The 13,470-nt window shown below is 37.1% G+C and overlaps 1 protein-coding gene across 1 annotated transcript; it reads right to left on the bottom strand.

The window, feature by feature from the left end:
- Positions 1-1,911: 1,911 nt before the first annotated feature.
- Positions 1,912-8,563, bottom strand: LOC140243047 (uncharacterized). The gene is made up of 2 exons (XM_072322786.1): positions 8,496-8,563; positions 1,912-2,788 (listed from the first exon to the last, which is right to left on the bottom strand). Exon 2 carries the CDS (start codon positions 2,745-2,747, stop codon positions 1,947-1,949), a length of 801 nt encoding a protein of 266 aa, XP_072178887.1. The 5' UTR covers positions 2,748-2,788; positions 8,496-8,563; the 3' UTR covers positions 1,912-1,946.
- Between the last annotated feature and the right edge of the window lie 4,907 nt (positions 8,564-13,470).

Below are 13,470 nucleotides of genomic sequence, written 5' to 3' on the forward strand. Positions count from 1 at the left end.
TTGCCATTGAACATGTATTCTAAAATTTGCATATAAAACAAATGGAAATGTCTTCCAAATGACCCATCTAGGAGTATATATATATATATATATATATATATATATATATCCAAAGAAATGCAGGGGGAAGACATATAAACATTAAATTTTGCCAGATCCTTTATTTGACACTGGAAAATATCAGTTCAGGAGCAGGCAATGACAAAAGCCCAAAAGGCCCACTCTCTAATTGAATGGTGACATCAAAAAAAATCTAAAAGTGCAATATCAAATGGGCTAAACAGAGACGAAGTATTAACATAAACAGAGTTGTTTCTTTAGTATGGACGCTTACAAGCATGTTATGCAAAAGGCGTCTACACACAAACAAGCACAAATTATAACAAAGTTAATATATCAAAAAAAAAAAATAATGCCTAATCTTCAATTAGGGAGCGGGTAAACTAGAGCAATATTCTGACTGGGATGTCTCCTAATGGAATCACTTTAATCATTTGTCCAAAGTACATGGAACGTTTTTGCTATAGGGTGACATTTTTTTTTTTTTTGCTACATTTCTGGAAATTTTAAGATTGAATCCTAAGCTTCGCCCCTGTCTTTTCAGACAACTAACTGTTCATTAATACTGCATTTGAAAATTAAACTTGACATTTTCTAGCACAGGGACCTTTGACTAAAGCATTTGGTGTTTTAACTTTCACTAACTACATGTATCATGTTCATAAGATTAACTGTCTAATCAATTCTTTTTGATAACTAACATCAAATCATTTTACCACCAGATATTTCCTGCTGAGAAAATGGCTAGAAGTACACTGTATTGCCAGGCACAAGTATAGTGACCTTTGATCTCAACCTTATAACCTTTCACTACCATCATATGTAAATTATTGCCAACTCATTTCTACCCTTCTTATCCAACTGACTAAGCAGTGGACATTTGTTGTTGAAGTGCATTTTCACCTATCAAGAAAAAAAAAAGACTTAGGCCAAGTACAAAGGAAGTCCAGTAAGTGGTTCTTATCAAATTGCAATAACGATGACCTGTGTGGGACGGACTAGCAGACAGCCCAAAAACATAATGCCTGTGACAGCCTTCAAAAGAAAGGCAAAAAACACCACCACGAAGTAACATAGAAAGATGATGTTAAATGAGAGCTTCTATCAATATGATTTTCAGTGAGATGTAGAAACGAAGTGATTATACTCCAGTGAAGAGCAGGCCAGACTCATACAGTTATATGACATTGTTCTCCCCTCTGCTGCATTACTATTTTTGGACAAATTATTGCTGTTTTTGTTTTTTGTTTTTCATCTCATGTAGCATTCTCTGTATCCTACATCTTAGCCTACCCTCTACTGACGTCATTCTATCAATACCCCAAGTAGTTTTAAGAAATTGTCATGTATAAAGGTTTTATCTTCTCATGGCTTTTTTTATATATAGTGTAATTCACTTTCTGTCAGTTACTGCATCACTATTACATTTTGAATACTCAAGTCTTTCAAACTTTCTTCACTTATTATCTTCTCCATGTAGTCTGTCTTTGAGTAAACGCAGTCTGGCAAATGCACTATCGTTTTGCAATTTTGTTTTGCACAGTAATACAATTTTTTTTTTTGCTCACTGTAGTCACTTCATTCATGTCTGAAATATTTCAGAGTGCAAACTTGGCTAAATGGTTGATAAGACTTAGAAATCATGGGTGCTGATATATACCAAAAAAGTTCAAGAAACACTTATTTGGGTGGAAAGGAATTACATTTTTTTTTTTATTCCACTGTATAGGATTGCATTTTCTGAGTGGCAACATGCAAAGTGAAAACAAATAAATATAGAATAGTCTCAATTCATAACAATTAATCTTGTGTGAATGCAGCATTGCAATTTGAAATAGGATACATCAGCTGTTCTCTACTTTACTGTTGCCCAGCAACAGAGTATGTTACAATTTACTTATATCTGAATCAAAAGGAACTAGTATCTTCTGAAAGTGGTGTCTTGCCACATCAGGGATGCTTACTGGACGCTGGTCTCCCTTGAGGTCAACGAAGACATGGACGCACTGACCGACAGCACTCGCCATGTCTTGGTGGCTTCCAAAGTGAGCCATCTCACCGGATTGCATTATGTTGCCACGTATTGACGGCTCCTTGTCAGGTTCACCAGTCATCTCTCCCTGCCCTGTATTCTCAGCGAACACACCTACCGTGTACGTCACACTGGAGTTACCCATCTTGGTGACTGCCAAGCCTGCTAGAATAGCCTCTGGATAGTTCAGAGGTTGCTTGTAGGTACACTTTGTACTGACCATAAACCCAAGGATGTTGGGAGACTGACTCTCTTGATTGGGAGCGCCAAGTTTGCATCGCCTGAAGATGTAATGGTTAATGATGGTGTCAAAATAAGAGTAATACACAGCATTGTTGATGTGGCCAAACCAGTCAGTGTCCACAACACGGGTCTGTATTGGGAGAAAGTATCGGTAAAATCCTTGTTGCCATGGAGACAATGATGAAGATGGCCCACTGGATTCACTCATCATGTCACGCACCTGGTGTTGACACCAAGTCAGAAGCTTCTTCTCCCGAGGCGCACTAAGGTAGGGCGGCTTCCTGATCAGGGATTGTTTGGCACTGACTGAGTGTAGGCAACGGAATGCTGAAAGGAACTCGCTGTAATTCCAATACCCATTTTTAATCAGTCTAAATGTTGTAGCAGGTTTCCCAATAAAACCAAACATCATCGGTCATATCTGTAGCATCAGCAGATTTTTATTTTCTCCACCTGAGCAAGAAAAAAAGATACAAGCAAGTCGAATGCATAGATACCGAGTAGAGGTAATACGATTCCTGGACAACCCAACCGCGGAGGAACCCTACCATGGACAATTTAGTTGTAACGAGCCCTCGACAGCTCAACTGGGTCGAGTTGTCGAGGGTCGCGTTTGCGATTACACACTGACTCGACCTAACTTTATTTGTTACAGATTTTCACAAAATGAAACTTACTTTTGTCATATAAATGGCATAAAGTAGTGGGATGATATATGAAAAAGGGTTTTATCGACTTTTAAGGGCAATTCGAATTTGAATTGAATTAAATTGAATTGAGTTCCTTTCTATTTTCTGGTGCTGCGAAGCGACATTTCACGGTAGTTTCCCTGCTCTGAGAATCGCGGTGACTGAGCTTTGACAGCCTGTGTGGTAAGGTAAAATCTGTTAAGAAATTTCCGTGAAATGATAAAAAACGAACAACAAAAGATAATATGTCATAAAGGTACATGCGTTTCCTATCTTGGAGACATTTCCATGAGCAGAAGAAATCTGTATTTTTGTGAGAAAAATCAAACAAATGCTGCCTACGTCGAATCGCCTTCGCTCATACACGTTCAGTTGCAGCATCGCGGCACGCTCATGGCAGCTCGCTCCCACTGATACCAGCACACAACGGGAATTATACCGGACCGCGGGGTGTTGAACCCACAAATTAGGAAAGCCCAAAAATGTAGAAACGTCCACTGATGTAGAAATACATCCCTCACAAGTGTTAAAAAAAATCGCCCACTTTTTTTTTCCAATGTAGAAAGTGGACAGATGTAGAAATGATACCAAAACGTCGCCCACATATGGAATGGCATATTGGTTGACAGACATACTACATTGTCATGTACTTACCTAGCAGGGCTTCGCTTCTAGTAAAATAATGTTGTGTACGAGTGCGGGGCCCGTTTCATAAAACTTGTCATCAGTGACAAGTTGTCATAGATGTGACAAGCTACTGAAATCCTTGCATCTGATTGGCTGAGAGCAAATTTGTCACAGAAATGTGGCAGTTGTCACTGATGACAAGTTTTTTGAAACGGGCCCCTGTGGGTGGTAGGGAGACGTGTGTGCGTATGCATGTGTGTAACTTGTTGCGGTGTGAATGCTGCTTCATGCTTTTTCATAAAAATACATGTATTATTTTCTTAAAACTGGTGATATGGCAACCAACATTGTTGTGAGGTAACCATGACATACGAAAATTTATGTTTTTTGAAATATTTTGGCCTCCACAGCATGATGTTCGGTGAAAAATAAATATTTTCTTAGCAAATAATTTGTTCGCATGGCAACGACTGCAGACGTCATTTACAAAAATGGCAACAGACAACAGATGGATTCGTGTTCATTACCCATAAATAGGGAAATAGAAAAAAATATCCCTCCCAAATACATGTATAAAGAAAAAATTAGGAAGAATTAGGTTCAGCACCCCAAAATATATATACATAAAAAAAAACTCTTCAGAAAAAAAAAATAACTCGCAGTATATAAGCTACTTCAGCCGAAATAGGGGTCTACATAAACCCCCACTAATGTTGAAATACGTCAACCACAAGTGTAGACATTTCCTTCATTTGTGGTTGATGTGATATGGAATTAACTACATTAGTAGGCGTTTTCTACATTGTGGGCGATGTATTTCTACATTAGTGGGCGTTTCTACATTTGGGGCGCTGCCCACTTTCTACATAAAAAAAAATGCGGGCGATTTTACAATACAACCACCACAATGTTCGTTTCTACGTTTGAGGTTTAAATTCTTTTTCTAATTGGGAAGCTAAAATCTACTGTTTCCATGGCAACATACCTCCCAAAAATTTTTAGAAAAATAAATGTTTTCCTAAAGTTTGAATATATAGGCTTATTACATTACACCATGCGTACCAAATTTGTTCGGAACTGCTGAAAAACTTCATGTCTGACATTTTGTTTTATTTGTATGTTATTGTTATCATTATTTTTGCTGCTTTGGGGCCATAATGCACTGTTATCATGGTATTTACACTTTCTACTACTCTTATTATGTTAATAAGTCACGAGTCGACTTCGAGTTACCTGAAAAAGTTGTAAAGGTATCCTTGATACTCGTACTGGTACATTGTAGTTACACAATGCTCATAAGGATTAAAAAACTATTAAAAAATCATTTTATTCTCTAGCTGGGGACTTTGGAGCAGAGAGAGAAAGAGTGGGATGAGTGGTGGTGGGGGGGGGGGGGCTGATATTATGTTATCAAGCACAATTAGCATCCAACTGAACCTATTATCAGGGGAATGTTGGATTATATGGAAGAATTAACATATCAAACTGTGCAGAGTGTTGAAGAAGGAATCTCAAAAGAGCTCAAGGAATAATAACAACATGCATCTCCAAGTTGCATTCAGATCTGCATACTGCAACCCTCAGTCTGAAAGGGGAAAAAAATTCATGTTAACAAAAGATAACATAAGCCCATGGAGGTATAGTGCTCACTTTAAGACATAATTACGTGAAAATTCCGCGTAGGAATGTAATTAGTCTCCTAGATACCACTTTTAACTTTAAATCATGTAATACTTTTGCTCAGTTGGTTCTAAATTCAAGCTAATAAGTCACGCATTGACTTCCAATTACCTGACAAATTAAAAACGGGTCCTTGATATTGACGAGTTGTGTTGACCTAGCAGATGTGACCAACAACAACAAAATGCACAAGGAATCCATGACAAAAATCTGAAGATCAAAGTCGTTGAAAAAAAAAAGTGGAGAAAATGTCTGTGATTGTACCAACCCTGTTGCATTAATCTGTCCATGCAAAATCTGTTTAGAAACCATAATGTTTCCAGTGACAAATTGTTGGATGAAGGGAGAGTTGTCAGCAATTTAACGAGTGCAACCCAAACAGTTTGGTATGAATTCACCTTTCATACCGTTAACATCATAAGTACCAGGTTTCTCGGTTTACCGTCGACTCCCAAGAAGCACTTTCTTGCAATAAAATAAATAGGGTTTAATACACAGGCTGGTATTCGGAGACTGGTATATGCAGTATTTGGCACCATATAGAAATAATTTATCAAGACCATCATTTTCTATCTAAATAGCTTTGGAAGAGAGAGGCAAGGTATACAAAATCTTAGGTAGCATAATAACATTCTTGTGTGAATAACTATACACATTTCTGTTTTATTTTTATTCTTTTGACACAATTCGGTCCAGGAGGACACCAAACCAAACAAGATAAGAACAAAACGTGATGATGACGCGGACAAAATGACAATGTTCATTGTTGACGTTGTTCACACATGTCATTTAATAATTACTTTAATTATCAACTATAGTTGAAGATAATCCCTTGCTTCCTATATACCAACATGTTCAGAAAATGCACATACTGATTTGCAAGTTTTAGCAAGCTTTTGGATTCAATTGTCGCATGATCTGTTATTTCATATGCAGGGTAAGCCACCATATAACAGTGTGCCAGCATCGTATGATTTACAAGTACAACGAACAATGAGATAAGTGCAATGTGTCCTACACAGATATATACAAATTTCGGCTCAAATTTTGGCTCAAATTTAGAGTATTTTATCAAGTCCTCAGTTTGTTGGTATAAATCGTTATCTATTAGGCCGTCACTGTATCTTGATTAGAATTGAAAGATTTAAAAACTAAAAAATGACAAGAATTCCATGTTTTGTAAGATGAAATACAAAATTTTTCGGCTCGCTCGCCAAAATTTATCAAAATTCATTACATTTGAATCACCCTCAAAAGACCACTTTTAAGTGTCTACTAGTTCCTCGTATTACTGCGCAGCAGTACACCTTGCCCACTCCACCCTTGGAGCTGCACGACAGCCAGCCCTACAGCCCGGGGGCCTCGGAGTGCTGCGATCAGTGGGAGCAAGCGCCGCGGTGTAGCAACCTCAACCACGTGACGGAAGGCACGATACAACGTATACAGCATTTGTTTCACTTTCCTAGCTGAAATTATTCCTCTGCTCATGAAAATGTCACCAACGATAGGAAACACACGTATATATGAAATACTATCTTTTTTGTTCGTTTTTATCACCTCACGGAAATCTCTTAACAAATTTCACCATACCTTACATGGCTGTCGTCACAAGAAAAAGCTCGGTCACCGCAATCCTCCGAGCAGGGAAAATACGGTGAAACATTGATTTGCACCATCCAGGCATCAGAAAATGGAATGAATTGCTTTTAAAATTTGACAAAACTTTTTCTTTTCGTACATTCGACTAATGTATGTCATTGACTAATTTGACTAAAATGTGTTTCATTCTATAAAAATCTTGAACAAATACAGTTGGATCGTGTCAGTGTGTCCAATCGCAAACCCAACCCTGGACAACTCGACCCCAGTCGAGCTGTCGAGGGCTCGGGACGAGCTGTCCAGGGTCGGGCTATACCGGATACCGCGGTCGAATTATCCACCCCAGGCCCAGTACTATACTGTATAAGCTGTTTATATTTTCGCGAGGGTTTGATTTTTTTTTTCTTGCGAATTTCGCGAATCACAGTTATATCGCGAATTTAACAACACGCGAAAATGCCTCCGTATGTGGATAGAGCATTAACGTAAAAGTCGGCGTTGATTCGCGAAAACAACATCTCGAGAAAATGTCTATGACCCCATCATTCGCGAAAATAACAGCGTATACAGTGATACTGAGTAAACTGAGGGTTTATTTTGTATACACCATTCACTGTAAACTTGTTTAAGTCTGAAATGTCAAATGGTTAGATCTAAATTTAGATTTAGATTTTATTCGACTCTTCCAACCCCCGAAAGTTCCGGGGTATGAGAGTACAACATACAAGATATGGTCATTACAATATCAAGGAATACATATTTGTGATATATTACAATGATATAAAATAGTCTATACCTACTATACAGTGATATACAAATTGGCAAGCAAGGTTAACTAATCGTATGAACCATACGACCAAACAATCGTGACATACAACTACTAGAGATCGAGTATCACTGGATGCTTAATTTTTCTACCACTACGAGTTATATACAATATTTTCTTTCTTGACTAAAATACACTCAAAGAGTCAACTCCGCAGTCTAGATAAACCTTAACAAAACGGGAAAACGGGAGGACGAAATAATATACTGTGGAAATCGGCCCCGCCGCTGCATTGTATCAGTCTCACGTAAACTGGTAAACGCCGTTTGGTGAGGTCGCATTCGCGAGTTACGAGTACATGTATTTAACCGTGGAAGAAAGCCCCTTCGCCGTGCTATGTACCGACGAACACCACACGGTGGGGCTGAATTCACGAGAAAAAACAGGCGAGCCGTCTTCTTAGTATAATAGTACGAACACGCAGTGGTGGGGGCTATTTCACGAGTATGCCACGTTAACTTGACCATGGACATTGATTATACACGCTTGGTCTAATGATTGTGCGTTTGATGCATTGTAGTTCTATTGCGTGAAACCTGTGCAACAGTAACGTCCAACACATAAAGCTACAGGTGGGACCAGTACAAGCATCTCGGTAAATGCACGACTTTAGTTTCACAAGTTTCAGTGAAGGGACAGCAACATTTTCATTCTAGCTCATGGTCCCAGTAGCCTTGCGATATCATTACGGCAATCTTGACTATACATTACACAAACTATAGCTGTACAGTGTATTTACCGCATGGACTTGTAGGCCGCTACCCAGCAGAAATCGCAGCTCAAAGAAAGCTCCGCCGAGCCCCTTGTTGAACCCACAAAATGTAGAAACGCCCACTATGGGTAAGTGTAGAAATGATTCCAAAGCGTCCTCCACAAATATATAAACGGTAAACTGGTTGACAGACATACTTCGATATTTCGTGAAAAATACATATTCTCTTACAGCAAATAATTAATTTTCGCGTGGCAAGTTCTAATGGGTAAATTATACGTCCTTGACCGAAAGATCGGTCTGTATCTGGTCGTTGGGGATAGGCCTACGTTCCATGGAGACTTTAACGGATCCCCTCCCATGAGGAGAGCCGTAAAAGTTAAAAAAAAAATGATAAAAGACGCTACCGGACAGAGTGATTTTTTTTTTTTTTTTTAATTACGTTCTAATTACAGATACACTTAGGTCTACAATTTCGTTTCGCTTTATTGTACTCCTCCTCTCACATCTACATTGCGGAAGAGCAGTCAAAGGTCATCGATCATTCTGTTGATAACAGCCACTGCGACAAACATCTGTGAAGGATGATTATTCATGTAATCCTTACAAAAACTCCGGTAAATGGTGTGCGTTAGCACATCCATCTGGCAGCTTAGTGATTATTAAATCCCAGTTGGTTCCTAAGTTCCGAGAAAAGTGCATGGTCCGCCAAAATATTTCATTGCAATTGTTTCAGCATTTCAAATGATATTGCTCATTGCTCATCAATATATGATTTGGCAGGAGTAAGCTTGTCGTCATTGAACTTGGTTTGGCTTCTGCTTATTTCGTCTTTTCCGCTGCTCTCATCCCCGTTTCTGTAGGCTCCTTCTTCGACAATATCTGTCTTCCCTCACTCCCTCCCTCCCCCCTCTCTCTCTCACTGCGAGGCCCTTATAAGACATGGTTTTACGTGTTTATTTTTTTTAGCTTTTGCCGACAAAGTGTGTGATATTCAGATTGAGGGTCATTCGCAGTTAGGAAAAAATGGAAGCTTCCATTTCATTTTTAAATATATTTCTGTTTAATTTACAGGTGATTAATTTGTAATGTTTCAAGATAAAACGTGGCTAAGTGAGTATTCGTTATAATGACTTTAATCTTGGGTACACGGCCATAAATGAGAAATAGGTAAATAATAAATTACTAAATAACACTAAAGACAATATATGGTATAATGAAACAGTTTGTAACAATAGTGAGTATACCACACACGATTATACTAATATTATGATAAAAACAATCGTATTGACAGCACATATTGTGCAAGAAGAAAGGGTTGTTCATGAATTTGTACATGGTATATTGTAACAGTGATTTTGGTATACGTGAAGACTGCAGCAGTCCGATCGACATGGTGAAATGCTAAACAACTCGTTTTCGCCTGTGATCCTTCAGACTCGACTCTCTGCACACACGACACTCTTCTTTGAAATCCACCCTATACAAAGGATGGTTACACACACACACACACACACACACACACACACACACACACATATATATATATATATATATATATATATATATATATATATATATTTATTTATTTATTTATTTATTTATTTGTAAATATGCACTCCTTGACTGTACTAATTTTGTTCGGTATTAAAATATTCCAACCATTTAAACATTTCTAGCTGGCCGTCCTATTACGTGTCCTTTTATGTTTTGCATGCGAAAATTTTGTTTCAAAAGTGTATTTTAGAAATCCGGTCCATTTCATTTCATAATTATGTTAAATGTAAATACTCTACAGGTTATGTAGCTTGACAATGTATCACTTTCAAAGACGCCTGTCTCTGTGGACTTTGGCCCTTGGTGTATGCATCAAAATGATTAATTTTAGATTTTTCTTTCTTTCTCTCTCTCTCTCTCTCTCTCTCTCCCTCTTCTCCCTATTTTCTGTTCCCTTTTTCCACACTGTTGCTTTCCTTTTTTTTCCTATTCCCGACTTTCCTGTAGTCTTTGTCAAGTTTGTAGCTGTAAGCTTTTCACCCTCCCCCTTATTCCCCACTTTCCCTCAGACGTACCCACATGATACAAGCATAGCCTTTTTATAGTTGAGTGGGTACCTCCACTTTTTTTTTCGCAGAGTGTATTTAGAGTGTACGTTTCTTTCTTGTACTGATCATATTTATAGACATAAACATGTTGTTATCCCTGGCTGCTTATGTAAATTCTCAACGACTCGCATGGCAAATTTAGCATATTGTTACTTGTACATTCCGTGAAAAAAAGTAAAAATAAGGTTTGAATTTGAATTTGAACTTTCACTTTATATCCCGTATTTCTATACCTTACACTTCCGTTTACATCCTCTAAATATTCCATCGGTAGGTAAATAACTGTAGCTGAGGAAGACAACAGAAAAGTGTCGTAAGCTTCTAGAAATCGGGCCTCCTGCGACATTCTTTGTCATCGTCGATCTCATCCATACATACATGGATCGGTATATGTATATAAATAATGTATATAAATAATATATGTAAATAAATGACAAACAAAAACATTTCCAAAGCAGTGCAAGACAAATAAACATTAGACAACAATAACGGTAATAACAATAATAGACTTATAACAGATTAATACCAAATACGATTTTGTTAGATCCTTTAATTGACACTGTGGAAATTATCAGCACAGGAACATATATATCGAGAAAAGCAGAAAAAGACCCCTTTTCCAGTTGAAACAGATTGTGATGCTATATCAAACGGGCCAAATAGAGACAGAGCATTAGTATAAACGCAGGTGTTTCTTCAGTATGGATGCCTACAAGCATCTCCGATGTGAGTCTACACAATAACAGACGCAAATGAATAACGATTGTAAATCAATCTCAAATAGACCACTTTTACCAGTTATGGTCTTTTCAGAGTAAACAAAAATACTGCCAATGGAAAGTTTTATGTCATGAAATATCACTTTGTAACTGGCTGCTTTACATTTATAGCTTTATCTTCATAATTTTTTTTAATTATTATTATTATTATTATTTATTCGGCATTTGCAAAACAATACAAGTGATAACAGAAAAACAGAATAAACAAACAAAACACATGAAAACAAAGTGTCAGGCTTTCCCTGTTGAGCTTCCCGAAGGAGCCGGGTTGGAAAAAAGCAATCAAAATCACTATGACCCTTGGGCCTCTCCAACCAACTTAAGGAAGCACATCAGGGAGTTGTTGAACATAAAAGAAAGGAAATAATACAATTTGAATTAAGCGTGTACACCAAATGGATTTTTTTTCTTCAAACAAGCTAAAAATATTTTGGCAAATGGGTATACATTCCACTCCCCGTAAAAAAGAAAAAAAAAATCCAGTATACAAAAAAGTGTTATCAGAGGTACATCAACAACAACAAATATCCCCTCTAACTACTACACTACAGTGTAAGAAGCCAGCAAGTATCATCAACATGCCCCAAACCATCTTCGATACACAGTAAATATAAAAATAATTTCAAAATCACTCGCTTTATCACTTTAATTTTTAGTACATGTAGGAGCCTAGATTGAAGATATTTACTAAGGATAGTCCTCTCCAAAGCAATGCACTCCAAGTAGGGGATACTATTGACAGTTACGTACCCCAGGTAGATTGGAATTGATTTATTGTCTTGTTCTTTGAAAGAGAAGATGACACGAGCGAAACGATAACGTGTTTTCCCCAAACAGTTACGTAGAATATTTATCCTCAAATTGGAAAAGGGGGAAACTAAAGCAATATTCTGATAGGAATGTCTCCTTTATCATGGACTCGCTGTCATTATTATTGTCCAAAACACAAAATGTTTTTGCTATAGAGGATGGCGTTTTAGGCTACATCGCTGGAAATGTAGATATTGAACACTAGGCTCCACCATGTATTTTCATCTGGCAACTTACTGTGGTATGTGAATATAAGTCTTTGTCCTTAAAGCGAGACTACCACTGAACATCTCTGACCGAGATCATGGTTGAAATGGATTTTATTTTTTTTTTCACGACGGTAAATGAAAATTGAAATTGATCAGGTTCATTGCCATCTAAAACACACAGACGGGTGAAAAGTCCGAAGACTTATAATTCCGGTAAATAAAAAAAAAATGCACATAACTACAAAAAGATACCTTTTACAAAGAAAAGAATATCATTAGCTAATAAGAAAAATTAAAATACTGAAGAATCGTTACTAACACCTACGAACAAGCAAAACAGGCACATCATCAACAACCACATTCATTATGAATTGCAATGTGTAATACTCTTTTTACGCTTATCTCTTCATCTCTTCTTTCCTTTGTTTATATTTCATATCGAATCAGCCTCTCCTTTTAATCGATTAGAAAAGGAATGAAAAACATTTGACGACTTACGTAAATTTCAAATAAAACAGATGAATCAACTCAGGTTTATATCCATCAAAAAAAAAAAAAAACAGTATACATGAGGGATACGCGTATTTAACCAAAGTACAGGTTTCACTACCATATGTACATTGTATCATGTTTAATTCTATCTAATAACTCACAAATTATTACATTACCACTGGATATCATTGCTGAGGAATGGCTAAGGTTATATTTTTAGCCATATGCAGGCCTACAATGTCATTTGACCTCGACCTTTGAACCTTTTTCTACTATCATTTTGTTTGTTTTCTTATTTATTTATTCATTTTTTTTTTCAATACGGTAAAAACACTTTATTACTCTCAGGCTGTTTTCAGTGAATCCATCTACTGTATCAATTTACAACACATAAGACAACACAGTATTGCACAGTATAAAAATAGAACATTCACAGCAATAAAATGAAACATATTACCATAAAAAAAGAACAACAGAAGTTGACAAAAGTGAAAGAAGGTGGTATTTGGAAATTGTAAATGGAGGAGCATAATAACATATTTGCAACAACTAAGATCATGTTACGTGAAAATACGTGCAATGGACAGAGCAGGAAAAAAAAAATTGA

This window comes from Diadema setosum, chromosome 19 (genome assembly GCF_964275005.1).
Source record: "Diadema setosum chromosome 19, eeDiaSeto1, whole genome shotgun sequence".
In the NCBI taxonomy this organism is placed as follows: domain Eukaryota; kingdom Metazoa; phylum Echinodermata; class Echinoidea; order Diadematoida; family Diadematidae; genus Diadema; species Diadema setosum.

Excerpts from the sequence above, each read along its gene's own strand:
- LOC140243047 (XM_072322786.1), bottom strand. The coding sequence starts at position 2,747 with ATGATGTTTGGTTTTATTGGGAAACCTGCTACAACATTTAGACTGATT.